Source organism: Trichomonas vaginalis, chromosome V (assembly GCF_026262505.1).
Source record: "Trichomonas vaginalis G3 chromosome V, whole genome shotgun sequence".
Lineage (NCBI taxonomy): Eukaryota > Parabasalia > Trichomonadida > Trichomonadidae > Trichomonas > Trichomonas vaginalis.
Window position 1 is genome coordinate 13,792,475 of NC_067207.1, and position 18,397 is coordinate 13,810,871.

General features: G+C 34.2%; 8 protein-coding genes and 7 pseudogenes across 15 annotated transcripts, besides 1 other annotated feature; 10 read left to right on the forward strand and 5 right to left on the reverse strand.

The window, feature by feature from the left end:
* Window positions 1-27: 27 nt before the first annotated feature.
* On the forward strand, window positions 28-1,095 carry TVAGG3_0331930 (ribonuclease H-like family; the record flags this gene model as incomplete). The annotated part of the gene is made up of 1 exon (XM_051230472.1): window positions 28-1,095. One exon carries the CDS (start codon window positions 28-30, stop codon window positions 1,093-1,095), a length of 1,068 nt encoding a protein of 355 aa, XP_051100202.1.
* A 351-nt stretch (window positions 1,096-1,446) lies between these two features.
* On the forward strand, window positions 1,447-2,069 carry TVAGG3_0331940 (annotated as a pseudogene). Its single transcript has one exon. A coding segment is annotated over exon 1 (623 nt).
* A 139-nt stretch (window positions 2,070-2,208) lies between these two features.
* On the forward strand, window positions 2,209-2,571 carry TVAGG3_0331950 (uncharacterized protein; the record flags this gene model as incomplete). The annotated part of the gene is made up of 1 exon (XM_051230473.1): window positions 2,209-2,571. The coding sequence occupies one exon, from the start codon at window positions 2,209-2,211 to the stop codon at window positions 2,569-2,571; it is 363 nt and encodes a 120-aa protein (XP_051100203.1).
* Window positions 2,572-3,176: 605 nt separating this feature from the next.
* TVAGG3_0331960 lies at window positions 3,177-3,674 on the reverse strand (annotated as a pseudogene). Its single transcript has one exon. A coding segment is annotated over exon 1 (498 nt).
* Window positions 3,675-4,122: 448 nt separating this feature from the next.
* Window positions 4,123-18,397: part of a mobile genetic element that runs on past the window's edge.
* Window positions 5,358-6,222, reverse strand: TVAGG3_0331980 (annotated as a pseudogene). The gene has a single exon. A coding segment is annotated over exon 1 (865 nt).
* TVAGG3_0331990 (uncharacterized protein) lies at window positions 6,332-6,733 on the forward strand (the record flags this gene model as incomplete). Its single annotated transcript, XM_051230474.1, has 1 exon — window positions 6,332-6,733. One exon carries the CDS (start codon window positions 6,332-6,334, stop codon window positions 6,731-6,733), a length of 402 nt encoding a protein of 133 aa, XP_051100204.1.
* TVAGG3_0332000 lies at window positions 6,927-7,507 on the forward strand (annotated as a pseudogene). The gene has a single exon. A coding segment is annotated over exon 1 (581 nt).
* Window positions 7,556-8,140, forward strand: TVAGG3_0332010 (HNH endonuclease family; the record flags this gene model as incomplete). The annotated part of the gene is made up of 1 exon (XM_051230475.1): window positions 7,556-8,140. The coding sequence occupies one exon, from the start codon at window positions 7,556-7,558 to the stop codon at window positions 8,138-8,140; it is 585 nt and encodes a 194-aa protein (XP_051100205.1).
* On the forward strand, window positions 8,166-9,026 carry TVAGG3_0332020 (uncharacterized protein; the record flags this gene model as incomplete). The annotated part of the gene is made up of 1 exon (XM_051230476.1): window positions 8,166-9,026. The coding sequence occupies one exon, from the start codon at window positions 8,166-8,168 to the stop codon at window positions 9,024-9,026; it is 861 nt and encodes a 286-aa protein (XP_051100206.1).
* Window positions 9,495-10,698, forward strand: TVAGG3_0332030 (annotated as a pseudogene). Its single transcript has one exon. A coding segment is annotated over exon 1 (1,204 nt).
* Window positions 11,132-11,530, forward strand: TVAGG3_0332040 (uncharacterized protein; the record flags this gene model as incomplete). Its single annotated transcript, XM_051230477.1, has 1 exon — window positions 11,132-11,530. One exon carries the CDS (start codon window positions 11,132-11,134, stop codon window positions 11,528-11,530), a length of 399 nt encoding a protein of 132 aa, XP_051100207.1.
* TVAGG3_0332050 lies at window positions 12,805-13,377 on the reverse strand (annotated as a pseudogene). The gene has a single exon. A coding segment is annotated over exon 1 (573 nt).
* TVAGG3_0332060 (uncharacterized protein) lies at window positions 13,414-13,869 on the forward strand (the record flags this gene model as incomplete). The annotated part of the gene is made up of 1 exon (XM_051230478.1): window positions 13,414-13,869. One exon carries the CDS (start codon window positions 13,414-13,416, stop codon window positions 13,867-13,869), a length of 456 nt encoding a protein of 151 aa, XP_051100208.1.
* Window positions 14,006-14,304, reverse strand: TVAGG3_0332070 (protein of unknown function, DUF4108 family; the record flags this gene model as incomplete). The annotated part of the gene is made up of 1 exon (XM_051230479.1): window positions 14,006-14,304. A coding segment is annotated over one exon (299 nt), but the record flags the coding sequence as incomplete, so codon positions are not given.
* On the reverse strand, window positions 14,340-15,434 carry TVAGG3_0332080 (annotated as a pseudogene). The gene has a single exon. A coding segment is annotated over exon 1 (1,095 nt).

An 18,397-nucleotide genomic window follows, 5' to 3' on the forward strand; every position in this document is an offset into this window, starting at 1 on the left:
CACAGGATTCATAATTGTTATCAATATATGACAACAAAAGACGTAGCATTAGGAGCAATTGTGAAACATATCCACGAAATATCAGCTCTTTGTAGAATCCATGTTGAAGACATCGGAGCTCTCTGTCCAAAGCATGTATCCACCAGGTGGATCTATGATTATAATATTTGTATGTTTATTATCAAGTATCAAGACAAAATTTCAAGATATACGCGTATTGATATTGAAAACATCAAGTTCTTAAGAGACTGCTTGGCAATTCTCAAGAAGCTTATTTCCACGTTCGAATCAGATAAAACCAAGATATCTGATTGCTACGTATGGCTTTGCAAGGGTATTGAAGCACTCCAATACCTTTCCAGCAGCAACAACAATCCTTTTGCTGGAATCCTTTCAAGATCGTTGTTGAACTATACCCTTGGATCGGACTTTGGAGGTCTTTGGTGCTTAGCCTTCGCTTTTACACCGAAAGGTAGGTATTATTTCAACCAAAAATTCGTCCACGGAGCGCAGATCAACGAATCTCCGGCAATTAATTCATTTGATATTACAAACGTAACTTTCGTTAATCCAGTAGAAGACATTCAATCTATCTATATGGACTCTATCTTTGAAGAAGGTTCGACTGAAGTTTCTCTTGATATGGTTGAGGAGGGATCAATTCGTCAGGTAACTGCTACAATTGACCCTCCTATGCTTGATCTCGCAGATGTAACATCTAGTTCAAATCAGCCGGTTAACCATTTTGTTGCAGCTAGGCAGTATCTCAAAAGTATTTTGGAACAATTTCGTATTCCGGGTCAAACAATAACAGATATTATTACACTATTTAACACGTATATTAATAGTGATAATGATATCTTCTCTGATGATATGATTCAAGAACGTCAAGAATACGGTTGGGAAGAAATCTCTCATAGAGATGGCAATGTATCAATCTTTGCAGATATCGCCCTTCGTGTTATCTCCGCTTCACCTTCAGAAGCAACATATGAGAGAACAATAAAAGACCAAAGATTGATACTAAATTTGAAAAGATTACGTTCTCACAAAATTTTATTAGATAGCCGAGAAATTTTAATGGCTACAAAATAAATATCTATATTTATTATTAAAAATTGTTTTATATTTAAAAAAAAAAAAAAAAAAAAAAAAAAAAGGTAGTGGGGCTTCCAGGCACTTCGTGCCCTCTAGCCCCCCGTCACTTTTCTGTCACTTTTCAGGAAAAAACATTTTTATTATATATATAAAATGAATTTTACAAAACCACCGTTACCCTTCTTTGGAAATAAGAGTAGATGTAAAGATATTCTATTGAGAGAACTTAAGAAACTACCGAATGGTCTAACATTTGTAGACTTGTTCGGTGGAAGTTTCTATATATCTCATTTGTGCCATACAATATTTCCTGACTCAAAGATTATATGCAATGACTTCGACAACTATATGAACCGTCTCAAACATATACCAGACACAAACAAAATATTGAAAGAGTTAAAAGAAAAGATACCTATAGGTAAGATGGAACGTATACCATTAGATAAGAAAAATACTGTCAGAGAGGTTTTGAAAAGGCAGAGTATATTGACTGGGATAGTATATCTGCTAGACTATTATATAGTGGTGCTATAAGAGTTCATGACATTGAAACACTTATGTCAAAAGTTTTATATCTTAACTATACAAATGTTTTCAAAGAGAACATAGAAAAATATATTGAGGGTATAGAGTTTGTGAGATGTCATTGGACAGAGTTGTATGAAAAATATAAAGACAAGGAAAATGTTTTCTTTATAGTGGACCCGCCGTTCTATAACACATGGGATTTTCAATACCAAGTAGACTGGACTTTGAGAGACTCTTTAGAAACTTTAGACGTTTTACATAACCATCCATGCTTTTACTTTACATCCGATAAAAGTGGTTTGGAAAGTGTCATGAGATGGTTAGAGGACATACATGACTATGAGTTTAGATACGATAAGATAGAATATGAGAGAGGTCCTATAAACTGGAGAAAGTGTCATAACAAAGAAATTTTACTAGTAAGTAAATGTGGTTTGAAATAGGACTACTTGTTTTAGGTTTTTTCCATTGTGTCATTTACTTATTTGACGTGGCAGAAAGATATAGAGAATATGAAGATGAACCAATGCCTGCAAATGTTCAGCATATGTACTCGTAAGAGATATTTTTATCTAATATTAAATGGACGCACAGAACTTAGCGAATGCACAGCAACCTGGACAACCAAACCCAGAGAATATTCCAAATGAAGTTAGAATACAAACTGCAATGGCAAACTATGGTCAAGTGCCAACAGATGTACAAATGCAAACTGCCATGTCAAATGACGCTGCGTTAGGCTTACCACCATGGTATGCAAATATGAGATGGAAAGAGTTTTATACAAACCCCGAAGTGGGATATAAACAACTCTATGCAGATGACGCGAACACAGGAGTTGACCCAGAGTATGTTTTCTACCAGAGGAGAAATAGAATGTATGAGCTCCAGTTAAAGAATGCTATGGAACTCAGAAGGAAACGTAAGAGACTAGGTGGACATTAGATTTTTACATATAGTAAAATGGGTTTCTTCAGTAAGATAGGAAAAAATGTTGGAAGAGGTATATGGAATGGAATAAAAACCGTAGGAAGAGGAATTTGGAACGGTGTGTCAAAAATATTGGTAAAAGGGTAGGTCAGTTTGTTGGTATTATACCTAAAGACCCTGAACCAGAAGAACAAGCTCCTGTTATACAACAGCCTGAACCTGCACCACAGTCTAGTTGGCAACAAATCCAACACCTCAACCGTATTAAAAAATTATATTTTTACCGTTCGATAGTAGTTGTATATGAAACTAAGTTCTAAGTAAAACGCGTGGTATAATGGAATTATTCTCTTTCTTCCATCTGTAGTAAACCATACTTGAAAGTCTGAAATACTTCCACTCGGTGGTTCATATAGCTTTGTAGGTTTTTCGTAAAAGTCATTTGCCAAGCATAAAAAAGAGTTTTGGGCGCCAGAAAATGAAGCATGAACTATAATAGCATCTGAGTCGAAAACATTTTCATATGTTCCATTAGGGTTTTCGACTTCATAAAAGTTCGGGTGTACTGGATATTCTGCAGGCTGATTTAACATCCTCAAAATCTATACCATGCCAAGTTGTTATATTTTGTAGAAATATAAACGTCTTCTCCAAGGTCTTCTATTCTATTGATTTTAACAGTTGCATTTTTCCTGTCATATATAATATCGAGATGGTACTCTCCTTCGTCAATGTTGTACTGTTTTGCATATTCGAGATAGATATCGTTTATTTTTTCTTGAAAAGCTTGAAGAGTTGTTTCTAAGTTTACAAGCAAATTCACTTGTAAAAGTTTTCCCTGTTCAAATTTCTCATACGTACGTTTCTTTGTTATAGTATCGAATTTCAAAAGCGACCGTAAATGGGAAACCATGTATGGCTTCTGAAATGAACTTCATTCTACGAAAGCCAACAGCTTTTGTGACGGATGGGTCTCTTAACCATCTTAACGGGTAGTCAAAACGATAGCCTTCATGCTTTACGGTCTCTGTCTCAAACTTTTGACCGACATTCGTAAAAAGTTCATCTAATGGTTTAGTTGTAGCAACTCTTGAATTTTCTTTTTCTATTGAAAGCATATTTTATCTAGAATAAAAATGTCGAAAGAAACAGCGTCTATGAGAGAAATAAAACACAACCGACAACTCATTTTGCAAGCTCTAAATAAGAACACAACAAACTTTTCAAACTATTCTAAGATATCTGAGTCATTGAAAGAAGGAAACTTAAAACTGACAAAACCCAATGACAGACGAGTTTCTATTTCAAGACAGTAAGAACCATACTGTCTGTATAAATCCAACAAAAGGAACTTTAAACGAGAAGCCTATAAAAGAACTTCTTTTGAAAGCAGATGTTGACAACAAAGCTGACAAAGAGTATGTCATTGAAAAAGTTCAAGAAGAACATGACAGAGCAGATGCAACATATGCAACGAAAGAACATACTCATCCTGAACTAGCAGATAAAACATATGTTGACAATAAAATGTCAAGTGAAGTGACAAGAGCTGACAAAGAATATTCTAAAAAGACTCATACACATACCATTGCAAATATTACAAACTTACAAGAAACCTTAAACAGGAAAAGTGACGTTGGACATACACATACCATTGGCAATATTACAAACTTACAAGAAACCTTAAACAGGAAAAGTGACGTTGGACATACACATACATCTTCTGAAATAACAGACTTAAACGTTAGCCTTGAAAAGAAAGCAGATAAAACATATGTCAATGAAATATACCAAAGTTTAGTTGGAACAAAAAATATTGAAACTATGGTTGGTGACTTTTCTGTCTATGAAGAAAACAAATATTTTAGATGGGAGTTTGTACAGTCCTTAGAAAATGGTACACGGTATAAACTCATTCCGAAAAATAACAATGAAATGTATGTAAGCTATAAAAAGAGTGATGGTACACAAGTTAAAGTTCCATTAGACAACAACTGCTACTTAAACTTCTATGGAGACGAACAAAAGAAATATTTAAGAGTTTATGAAATGACAGATATGACATTGCCTGACCCAGCTCCAGCACCATACTATTATGACTATGGAGATGACGTTAGAACACCACATGTAGATGAACAAAAGCTAACATTATATTTAGATTTTTATAGATATAAAAGATATAATGCAATAGAAAAAACGAGAATAGTATACTATTATGAAGATGACAGAAATAAATATTATAGTCAAGACTTTACCTACCCTGAAAACATAAGATTATATTATAAAAAATATTCTAACACAAACCAGAAGAAACCTGAAATAGTTGCACTATATTTTAAGTTCAAAAGAGACAATCCTATAATATCTCATATGTTTGATTTAATGAACCCAGTAGGTTCTATTTATACATCTATGGAAGCAAGAGGTCCTCAAGTAACGTTTGGTGTTGGTGCATGGGAACAAATAGTCGACAGGTTTTTGTATTGTGCAAACTCTTCAAAGGAAACAGGTGGAAGTAAAACGATTTCAGGTGAAAACTTACCTGCACACAGTCACTACATAGATTTAAGTACATCTCAAGCAGGTTGGCATAAGCATAGATATTGGGATTGGTCAGGAATGACAAAAGGTAAAGGATATGATGTTAAAGACGACGTTAAGTTTGCTATAAATTGTTACTGGGATGACACTCAGGGAGAAGGAAACCATACACATTTCGTTTCAGGATATACACAAACAACGGGACAGAGTAAAGACTACATGCCACCTTACATGACAGTTTACGCATGGTATAGAATTGCTTAGTCGTCATTTTCAACTTCTTTAGCATATTCGTCAGGAGTTGTCTTATATTTGTTAGGAACTGTCTTTGAAAGTATACCACCTTGAACCTTAACAAGTTTGAAACGAGGTCTGACAATAGTAGTTTTATCTTCTGCTTGCAGTCTGTACATTTTGCCATGTTTGCCTAAAACTTCATAATATTCTCTTGTATACTTTCTTCTATTTTACGAACACGAACGTGAGTACCTGTCGAGTTCCCATTGTTGTCATAGTCAATAGTATTTTCATATGGGTCGCGTTTAGGTATTTCTATTTTTACTTTGTCACCTTTCTGAAGTTTGAAGCCTGGCATTCTTTCTTGTTTGTCTCTTTTGACTAAACTATTAAATATATAGTCTTTCTCTAAGTCGGGGTTGTTTTTCATTTCTTCGGGGGAGTGGTTTCCCAAACCTTTTTGTTTACGGTTATTGTAAATATTTAAAACTTGTCTCATCTTTGCCATGGAGAAGTGTCTGTACTTGTCGTCATATGACATTTCATCTACCTCACCACCTTGTGGTTGATTTAAGTCTCTTAAGATTTTTATACAACTGTCAATGACACCAAGAGCAGAATGGTTTTGGTCGACAATGAAATATTGGTTTACATTTTTGAACGCAGATAGTTTTTAATATCGTCTGATTTGAAAGAACGTTCACAGTCAGATGTCAGTTTTGTTGGATGGTATTTGTCAACGAATATTGTCAAAGCAGTTTTCACATCTAAAATATTTTTGGACTGTAATGGTATGGCTTCACAGTATCTTGTGTTTTGACCGACAAATATTAGCCAGTATGGTGGTCCATCTTCTCTATACCTCGGAATGTTTTCCAAGATATCCATAAACCAAGCATTTGGTGTTGAACTAAAGATTTTTACCATGAGTGCTTTCTTTGTTGCCTTAGAAACATACGGGTCCTTGTTTGAATTCGTCATTTTTACCCTGTAAGAAATGGGTTTATTTGGCGCATTAGCAGGAGTTGCATCCAGATTTTTGCCCGCAGTGGGAACAATAGCCAGAGGTGCATTTGGAATTGGAAGGAAGATTTTGAGTACATTAGGTATACTGAAAGAGAAAGCACAACCTATTATACAAACTGTACAGAAAGGTTGGGAGGTAGCACGAGATGCAGCAAATCTTATTCCAAATCCTGAAACAAGAGGAAAAGTTCAAGGATGGATGGACAATGTAGGAAGACAAGCAGGAAACTACTATAACAAAGCAAATGACTACTATAACCAAGCAGGGCACTATATGGACCAAGGTGAAAGATTCTTTAACAGAGGATATAACCATGCACAACAATGGGTAAACAACAACCAACCGCAACCACCTCAAACGTGGGGAATGTAAATTTTTTTACTGAGATGAAATGAACAATATAGCTTTGAGACAAATGGGCTCAAGATGGATTTGTCGACTTCCAGCAGTTACACAACCACGTGTTTGTCAAGTTCTTCCTATACCTCAGGAAGTTTTAGACCGACTTAAAAAACCTAAACAACCAGTTGAAAACAAACAAACTAAAATTTTTTACTGAGATGAAATGACCGAAGAAGTGGAAACGGTAGATTTGACACCACAAACAAAAAGTTCAGAACCATTGTCAAAACCTGTCAAAGAACTTACAGATGAAGAGAAAAATTCAATAATAGAAAGTGCCAGGTCTGGAAATACAAACCCTAACTATAAAGTCACTTTTCATAGAAATGGAACGGCTAGTATCTCAAAAAAGAAACAGACTCTCACAAATAAAATATTGAAGTCTGAAGGAGCTTTCGAGACAACAGATGGAAGGTATTCTTCACTGACCAACAGTTCATTATAGAACATCTCATTGACTTAGAGTCGAAATATTCTAAACTTTACAACAAACACAAAAAGTTGAAAGGAAAACAAAAACAAATGGCATATGATATTTATGAAGATGTTGACGACACAACCATACCTGCAAGTGAAGTAAAGTCAGGTGAACCAAAAAGTGACGAAAAACCGATAGAAGAAGGTGAGCCAAAAACTGAAGATAAACCAAAACCAAAGGTTAGTTTCAATACTAAAAGTCAACCTTCATTAGCTGGTATGGGTTGGCGTCAAAGACTTTTGGTAGCTGGTGGTTATGTTAAGTAAAAGGAAAACAGTATTTTTTCAAAAATATATATTTTTATTTTATTTGAAATGTACGCTGAGTTTGTTGGAGAAGACCGTTGGGAAACTTGTTTGTTAGATGAGAAATATGAAATTCACTGTTGTGAGTCATTTGAAGTCAGAAAAAAAGAGACAAAAAGAGTTTTAAGCGAATGGGAGCAAAATAACGGATATGCTAGGATGAAGATGAGTGGAAAAAACTATTTTAAACATATTGTCATTGCAACTCATTTTATACCGAATCCTAACAATTTACCTTTTGTAGACCATATAAACCATATAAGAAACGACAATAGACTTGAAAACTTACGTTGGGTCACTCGTTCTGAAAACAATAAGAACAAAAGCAAATTTGCAGATATTGTATTCGAATTTGTCGACGAACTAGAAGATGAAGCAATTGAAATTACAGACTATGGCGAGCATACGTTTGAGTTTTACTACTATAGCGAAGAACAAGACTCTTTCTACTTTTATACCGGCGTAAACTATAGGAAATTACAAGTATGTTTTACTAAGGCAGGCTATGCTTATGTAAACACTAGAGATACAGATGGAAAACGCGTTCAAATACGTCTTAACAAATTCAAGAAGCTATATGGCATACCATTTTAAAACAGTATATTTTTACATATATTAAATGTTTCAGGTTGAAAAACAAAGAACAAAAGTAGCAGATACAAAACCGTTAGACTATATCTTTACAAACGCCGGTAGGACTATATCAGATGAAGAAATTTCATCCCGTACTTACAGGTTTGACTTTCCAATTCGTTGGCTTCAAAGTCCTTCAGATGCAAAGGCAATAGGATTTAGAAGAGTTTTGTTTTCAAAAAGAACTAACGCTTTTATGTTCGCAGTATATTTTCATGGGCAGTATGAAGATTCTGATGGTCTAATAGACAAATTTGACGAAATGAGAATCTTTACAGTTCGTTCAGACGAAAACCTTGAGAAGACTCTAAATGACTTTCAAACTCAAATGAACAAATATTATTGGGAATTGCAAGAAAAATACGACTCTTTACTAAATGGAACATACTATCTAAAACTAGAATATGACAAGATGAACTCAACCGTTTCATTTCAAAGGATTGAAAATAACCCTCGAAGAAGTACACAGTTTTTATTTTGGGAAGTAGACAAACGTTCTTGGGCACAATTTCTTCGGTTACTAAACCAGAACGAACCATTGCCACCTGACGGTCCGTTTAAATTTATACGCCCACCAACAGATTTGACAGTTTATAGAAACGTGTTTGACCCTCAAAATGTTATGTGTCATGCAAGTTTCAGTTCAAGCAACAACAGTTTTCTTTGTATCGGTAAGGACTTTTATGACTTTGCTTCTAAATTCTACGAACCACCTAGTAACAGTTTCTCTGACTTTCAAGTCTGGTTCACAACAAACGGTGTGCAGCATATAATACCATTGTACTATGACTTTTATCTCGAATTGTCTTTCATATACAACTACGGAAAAGTGCTGAAAAAGTATTGAAAAATGAGATGTTTAGGTTAGATGGTTTTAGGTGTCACTACGTCACCAGGTCCCTCGGTCCCTCGGTCATTTTAACTTCTCTGAAAAAGTGTGACAACATGACATTTAGACAACAACACAGGAGATAGATTTCATCGTATATGTTTTGTGCTGAAAAAGTATTGAAAAATATATTTTAGGGTAGAAGGTTAGATATAACCTCTTTTCTAACCTCTTTTCTACCCTCTTGAATTTTCATGAATTTTATACAGAAAATGCTTGTTTTGAGGTCGAGCCACTTTTGGCTCCACCGTATTCTTTCAACCAAAACTCATGAATTCGGCAAAAATATATTTTAGGGTAGAAGGTTAGATATAACCTCTTTTCTAACCTCTTTTCTACCCTCTTGAATTTGTCATGAGTTTTCCCGAAATAAAAAATAAAGTTGGTTTTTTTAAAAAAATATTTTTTTATTTTTATTGTAAGAACATGTTAGCAACAACAGCACCAAACTCGTTAGTCATGAACCCAACTTCAATGTTAGTAGAGATGAAAAGCTTCATTCCTTCTTCATATACTTTCGAAACAGAAATCCAGAAGATAAAGCAAGAACTTTTAACAAGTAATTTAGACTGTTAGTGCGAAAGATGAAACAAATGAACAGTATCTTTATGAAATGCAGGATATTATTGACCATTTACCCAAATTGCCTGAAATCCAACAACAAAAACTCACTATTCCAGAATTCGATGAAATAGAAGTCAAAGCAACTGACTCAGTAGAAATAAAGAAGTTCATACGTAAGGTTAACTATGAGTTTCTTGGATTTCATTGCAACCACAAAGTCATGGACAAAGATTGCGACATGGTATATAAGAACATCTCTGACATATACAAATCTGGGGAGTTTAAGACCTACGACAACTTTGTTTCGTTAGTTGCAAAATGTGTATGGCAGATAAGAGATAAAGATAGAAGAGGTAAGATATGGAATGAACAAATAAGACCCGCAACTTTTGAGTTAAAGAAAACCATTGACGCCTTAGTCATACTAGCAGGTAAGATTTCAGAATATAACGCAAAAATGAACCCACAATGTTCTAAATGTAAAGCAGCAATGAGGAAATATAACTACTCCGTCAAAGAGATAGAACGTATGAGAAACGACTATGCTGACTTAAAGAAAGAAATGTCAAACAATGAGTTTGAAACAGTTGGAAAGATAGACAATGACACCAAAGTGGTTAGAATAGGTGATTTAAACGTAAGATACTCAAAGAAATACAACAAATATTCTTTGTCAGACATTTTATTCTCCATCTGGAAAGAAAGCAAAGACTGGGTTAGAATTGCTTCTACTCAGAAAATTTTGACAAGAAATCCTGAGCTTATGATATCGGTAAGATTCTATGGAACTACAGCATATCTTATAGACAAAAGTCTTATACCAATAGTTTTGTTATGGATTGACCCAGTTGTTGGATATAACTTCATAACATATGGTTTATTCGACTCAGAACGTTGCAGTGGAAGGCTTACTTTACATCGTTCAGAAACCGAAGGACTTCAACACAAAAAGATATAAGATAGGAAGGACATATAATATAACTCTAAGATATGACAGTACAGTCAATAGAGTCAAGGTTGTGTTAGTTAACGATATGAGAGCTGCTGAAACAGAACTACTTGAAAAGTTTGAGAAAATGTATGGTGCTCCCATAAAAGGTAAAGAAACGTTTGAAGTAGATGAGATAGATAAAGCTATAAAATTATTTGACGAAGTTGCTGAAAAATACATGTAAAAATAACGTTTACCATGTAAAACGCTTATAAAATAACTGGGGTAGAAAAGAGGGTAGAAGACAGGTTAGATCTAACCATCTACCCTAAAATATATTTTTATTGAATTCAGCACAAAAATCTGAGTAAAATGGCATAAGATTGCTACCCTCGAAAAACCGAGGATAGAGATTCCGTACGAAAATCGCAAGAATTTGGCTCCTGGTTTGAGAGGATATTATGTACATAGACTTCTCGTAAATAATGTGGCACAATGGGCTTCAGCTCGCTATTCATGGTATGTTTGTAAACTTCTTGACGAAATTCATAGACAAGAACGTGAAGAGATGGAAAACAAGCTTGAAGCAAAAGACAAAAACATACAGAAAAGAATACCACGTTCGGTACCAAAAGGAAAGGAAAAGAACTATAAGTATATGATTTACACTGAAGAGATGGAAAATGAAGAAGACAGAGATATGGTTATGTTGCATTTAGTCAGAAGAAACAACAAAAGCTTTTACGACCTTGCTAAGATTTACAAATCTGACAGAAATTGGTTCTATCGCGAAAACTTACCGATTTCAATGACACCAAATGAAGATGTTAACAAGATAGTTCAAGATACGTTACCTCAAACACACTATGATATGAAAGGTTGTACAATACTTACCTTCAAAGAAGATTTGCCGCTACTGAAGGAAAAAATAACAGAGTATTTTGACAACTTCAAACAAGCAGAGTAAATGAACCATTTATTTTTCAAGCTTGACTTTTACATTCTGCCTGAGGAAGTCTTTAACAAGCTCGTTAATTTCAATTAGATAAATTGCTTCGTCTAAGGGGTCAAGCTCCATACTGAGTCAGTACAATATTGTACTTTTTCAAGACAATGTTGTATAAATTCAGTACAATATTGTACTTTTTCAAGACAATGTTGTATAAATTCAGTACAATATTGTACTTTTTCAGAACAATGTTGTATAAATTCAGTACAATGTCTCTCAAATTTGAGTACAGCTGTACTTTTTCAGAACAAGTCTTGAACTTTTTCAGAACAATGTTGTACTTTTTCAGAACAATGTTGTACTTTTTCAAGACAATGTTGTACTTTTTCAAGACAATATTGTACTTTTTCAAGACAATATTGTACTTTTTCAAGACAATGTTGTATAAATTCAGTACAATATTGTACTTTTTCAAGACAATGTTGTATAAATTCAGTACATATTGTACTTTTTCAGAACAATGTTGTATAAATTCAGTACAATGTCTCTCAAATTTGAGTACAGCTGTACTTTTTCAGAACAAGTCTTGAACTTTTTCAGAACAATGTTGTACTTTTTCAGAACAATGTTGTACTTTTTCAAGACAATGTTGTATAAATTCAGTACAATATTGTACTTTTTCAGAACAATGTTGTATAAATTCAGTACAATGTCTCTCAAATTTGAGTACAGCTGTACTTTTTCAGAACAAGTCTTGAACTTTTTCAGAACAATGTTGTACTTTTTCAGAACAATGTTGTACTTTTTCAGAACAATGTTGTACTTTTTCAAGACAATATTGTACTGAATAAGTACAATATTATATTGTTTCAGAACAAAGACGGTTAAGACACAAACGAATGTCCGACGTTCCTCTTCCTGAATGTCTTCCAAAGCCAGAAGAACCGACAGCCCCAGCACCACAACAGACTAAGACTCAAACTCTTTATTTTCAAGCTTGACTTTTTACAATTTGAACTTTGTTCGCGTAGATGTGAATTCTGAAAGAAGTATGAGGGTCTTGTATGACTTTGTACTTCTCCCATAGTTCATGTCTGTCAAACTTACCTGCCATGGACTCTTTCATAAGTTCCATGAAATCGTCTTCGGACAATCCAGGGAAAAGTATGATATCAGTAAGTATTCTTTTAACATCCTTACTTAAACTCTTTGCTGTCTGTACACAAATGACAACTGAAATGTTAAAGTGTCTGAGCTTCTGAGAATTCGACACATGTCTTGTTCTCTGTTCTTTAACAAAGGATGAGAAGCAAAGTCATCTAAGATAAGAAGACATCTATGAGGGTAAGTCTTCCAATCGTAAGATTGCAATTTCTTCGAAATGTATTCTATCTCTTTCTGTTTGTTTCTGAAGTGTTTCTTCTCTATATTCTCTGCATTTCCTCATTTGGGTCTTTAAACTTAGAATTTATATACTCATTTATAGCATTGTACTTCAAAACTCTTCTTTGGTACTTCTTTATCCAATCTAACAACTCAGAGTCTTTTATACATACTAACTTAGACTTCTTTATAATATCTTTGAACGAATTGACGGTTTGGTCAAATTGACCCGAAGTACTACAAATGACAACTAACTCATAGAATGGGTTCTTCTCATCTAGTTCTTGTTGTTGTGCAGCCATTTTAAGATAAGTGAAAGTCTTACCCGACCCAGGTGGTGCAATTAGACCTGTTATACCATTCTGAGCAAATAAGAACTTGTCATGTATAGGTTTTATCTGAGCATTTTCTAACTTCCTCTTGTTCTTGTTTAAAACATTCTCAAATTTCTTGTCAATGTCAGCAAACTTTTTTTCTAACATATTTTTAGAAAAATTAAAATTTTTATCTTTTAGAAAATGTCTAGCGATTTCGCTATCTATATTCGAGACAAGCTTTTTGACAGCAAAACATCTGTCGACCATAAAATCTTACATAGTGTAAACAAGAAAGGTGAATTTGTTCTAAAGTTCTGTTTCTGGGAATATGACAAGAACCATAAAACATTACAAAGAGCAGTCTTAAAATTTGTCAATGACAGACTTGTTGACAGAGATGACGCCGATTGGAAAGATGAAGTCCAACAAAAGTTCTTAGAATGCAAAGAAGACACATGCGCTGTTCTTGAAGATGAAATAGAAAACAGAATAGAAGAGCTATTAAAGGACAAAGAACTTTTACATAAATATGGTTCTGAGAAATTTGACATAACTCCACCAGAAAAGAAGAAGAAGAGAGAAAAGAAAGAAAAGAAAGTAGAAGAAGAGAAGAAAGAACCTGAACCAGAGCCAGAGAAGAAGAAATTTGACATGTAAAATAAAATTTTATTTTTAGAACATTTCTGGGTCAATGTCAATGTTCTCTTCCTCTTTAGGGGCAAACACTGGCTTAGACTCTAAAATCTTTTTACCTAATTTACCTTGAACTTCAACTATCTTAGACTCATAATATTCATAGTCGTCTGCTTTCTTTGGTTCATAAGGTATAACAAGTTTGTATGCTTTGCCTTCTTTAAGGTTTGAAAACCTTCTGTCAAAATTTTCCTTGACTGTTAACAAACCTTCTATGTCTAAGTCTTCAAATTTCGCACCATTTTTAGTCACAATAGCAAACTTAACGGGTTCGATGTTCCAAACTTTGTCAAATGTAGACTTTTCAAAATGGTAGAAGTAAACATTCAAATATATGAATGGGTCTAGTTCTTCTTTGACTTCTGTCATGTACTTGTTGACTGAAATATATTTCGTCATCTTTTCTATCGGATAAAAAAATATTTTTTTTAAATTTACTCAGAAAAATTTTTCTTTGTATATACGCCGTTCTGAACATCTAAAAGATTTTTGACATTTGCCAAGAATGTTCGTTTAGAAGCTGCCATATAACCATATTCTTGACAATACTGTTTATACGAGTCGTACAAAGACCTTTCATCTAAACACTCAAAGTTAGTCTCATCTATAAACAGTTCATATACACTCTTGTTTGCTTCTAACAATGTTTGTCTTTCTTCGGTATGTGGAATTTGTCTTGGATTGAACTTAGAAATATCTAATGTCATGAAATATGAGAACAAGTGGTTGTAAAAGTTAGGTGTCAAAGTTTCTGCTAAGTCGTCAAAATATTCTGTATCTTGCATATGAGAATCTGACGTTCTGACAACTACATATCTTCTGTCAGAACTTTCTAACTTCATCGGAACAGCGTTGTTTGAAACCATGACGAAGTTTGCAACATTTTCACAAACTCTTTGGTCTTTATATTTCTTTCAACAACTCCAACTTTGTCTGTTATAAGACTCTTCAAAGCATCTGAGTTCAAAACTTTTGTTGTATCTATACTTTGAAGTTCGTTACATACTATAAGTTTCATATTCTCTATTGAAGAGTTAAATTTACCGCAGATTTTCTAAGTTTGTCATATTAGGGTTCGAATAGCCCTCTAACAGTTTGCACAAAATATCTGTAAAGAAAGTGTTCTTACCAGTTCCTTGTTTTCCAATTATGATGAGAGCAGTTTCATTTTTAGCACTTGGATGTTGTAAGATGTTTGCAAACCAACATAAGATATACTCATAGACTCTTTCGTTTCCATTGCATATAATTTCTTTGACATGGTCTAACCAAGCTTCTATAACATTTTCTTTCCATTCTACTTGTTCGTATTTATATCCAGTGAAGATAGAATAGAAGTTTGGAGATGGTGTATAGAACTTTATACCTCGAACTGAAAAATCTTCTAACTTTGACAATAAGATATCCCAAGCATCTAACATCTTCATGCCAACTTGTACGACTTTTATTTTCTTAAGTTTTTGTCTACATTCTTGTTCTGAAACTATTGTCGCTCTTGGTTTGTTAAAGACAACATCCCATTCTTTCATGACATAACATTCTGGGGCAGAGTCAACATAAATGACTAAACGTTTCAAATTCTCGACTGCTTTGTTATAGTCTCTAAATGGACACATATTTCTGAAGGCTTGGAAGTCATAAAAATCTGAAACGTCTATTCTGTACATTTTTATAAATAAAAAAAAAAATTTTTTTATTCTTGACTTTGTTGTTGCATTTGTTCCATTTGTTGCATTTGTTGTTCTTGAGCTATTTGTTGTTGAAGTTGTTCTTGTAGTACAATACTTTCACCAGTTGCATCTTCCAATTCGAAACTTTCTGCCGTCATTGACAAATACATAGGACATAAAAGTTTTACAGGAACAAAGTTTGCGTCGACTAAGGTTAAGTTTATGTTTGCTAAAGTGTTTGAGTTTACTAAAGCTGAAAACTCTGCATTCGAATGAACAATAGGCAAACCAGCAGAGAAAGTGTTGTTTATACGCATGAGTATTTTTTGGTCATAGTAGTTTCTGTCGACATTCGAATAGCACTTTGAACCTAAGTTTGAAACAATATATAAAATAGGTGTACTTAAAGTCAATGGAACAGACATTCCTTGTATGACACCTTTTCCTGTTATAGGAAACTGTTGGTAGTAAAAACCAGATATAAGTTTTGTATTATAGCTCATATCGTTTATAGTAAACTCAGTCGGACATCCAAACATAATGAAACCTGCTCTAGTTGCAGCACATGTTACATCCGTCCTTAAAGTATTAAATAAGTCAACAAAACCTGTTGGTGGTATATCTGAGTAAGTATCTTCAAAGAAGTATTTTTACCATTCACAACAACAAAGTCTTCTGGTGTCAAAAGAGCAAAACAGGCTTTAGTCGTCATTGTGTTTAAAGTTAGTTTACAATACCGTCCTTGAGGACTTTGTAAGTTTGTTGTTATAGAATTATATGACTCAGGTTTTTAGTCGTAATAGTATAAACCACTATGTCTTCTGCCATTTACTTAGCAAACAAACTTTAATGAAATGTTGTGGTCGTCAAATATTTTTATGACGTCTGGGAAACTATATTTTAAGTTCAACGTTTCACCTCCTTTCATAACGTATATCTTGTCAATGACATTATATGAAACACCACAGCAAGCAATGTCAGGCTCTATTTCTTTGATGTTTATATCGTCTGCCTCTGTCAAAAGTTTCAATAGTTCTTTCAAAACTTCATGAGGTGCAATGACATATGAGTTCACTTTTACAGGGTTGTGCTCAACCAAGTTTAACATTATACCCAAAGCCTGACAAATCTTCTCCTGAGTTTTAAGTTTGTCTTTAAGTTGTTGGTAGTCGTTTCGAATATCTGCAACAGAACTTAAGTCTCTGCTAACTTCAGGATATGTTGGTTGTTCTTTTACAGGAACTATTGTTATACCATTTTCGTCTTCGTATGGTTTCCCCACTTCAACATCTCTTTCTTTGACATTGACAACAACACTTTGACTGTTTGTTTGAGTTGGTGAATTTAACTTCACATCTGCCACCGCCATTAAACCTTTTGAAACACTTACGCTTCTATTTTTCGGAAATGACATTTTACTTAGAATAAAAAGATGGACGTATTTGAGTATCTCTTCGAATTGAAGCAAAACAAAGTTTACACACACAAACAATACAAGTTCATTGACAGAGTAGTTCTTTATACAAACAATGGAAAATGTTATAGAATAGCAGTCTTTGCTGAACCAAAATATTTTCATAAAGCAAAGAAAGTTGGTATAACCGAGATGGTGAAAGTTCTTGAAGCAGACAAAAATATAACAACAAAACTGACCGATATTTCTAAAGGTAAGTTTATAATACAATTTTATGTCAAAACTGGCGTACTGTCAATATTTGACGGAGAGAAGTCAGTTCAAGAACAACTTACTGACCTGCTGCCAAAATCTGCTCGATGGAAGCTGTCGTTATACCAATCTGAGGAGCCCCAGCAGGTTTCATCGAACGAATTTTCAAAAGAGCATCTTCCGTGAAAAGTGCTATTGGTTTTGTAAACTTCTTGCTTTCAATTCATTTGACCGTCTCTGTCACCAGTATATTGTATTTGAACTGTACCAACAGTTGAAATACCACCCATAAAGTCTTCTGAGTCAGCAAATGGAATGCCAAGCCAAAAGTTTGAACGGTCTCCATTTGTATATTGAGTGTTTTGAGCTCCTGTATGAGTCCATACTTTCACATATGGCATAATAGAACTTTGCATTTCAGGGTTAATGGTTGTTGTGAAGTTGTTGTTAAAGTTCATAGCATCTAATGTCAAGTTGTATGACCTCATATCCTCAACTGTAGAATATTCTTCTCTTGGATAGTATTTGCCATCTATGTTTATATGGTATTTAATACCAGGGTTGTAGAAGCAAGAATAGTCATTTATAGTTCGTCTGAACAGTACAAACATAGTATCTGCATGTTTCATTGCAGTTGTTAAGGCAATATCTGTTCTTGCACCTGGGTCAGCACTTTGGTTTCCAACTTCACCTGCAAAGTCTTTGACAGATATTTGGTGTATAGGGAACATAAGTGGAACTGCAATATATTTGGCAGCTAAAGCATTTGAAATATCTGGGTCCAAACATATAGACTGCAAGTCTGCTTTCTATTCTCTTGCATTCAAACTTTTCGCATGTGAACTTAACTGGGTCCCAAGCAGTTCCAGCAGCATTGAAGTAGTAGTTTACTTCAGTGTTGAGGTTTGAGAAACCAAAGTCTAAGTCAACTTTGTCTTTGCAAAATTCGGCGAATGACGTTTGATTTGCTCCCTTTACGTCTGTAAGAGTGAATGGGTCTTGTGTTGGTGCAATGACTAAGTTATTTTTGCTTGGAGTAAGTTCGATAGAAATTTTTCCTGCCCAGTTTGGCAAGTATCTTAAAAACCTGAAGATGAGGAAAGATGACAAAGGAACTCTAAGTTTCAGTTTTACTTTGGTTACTGCTGCTGCAGTT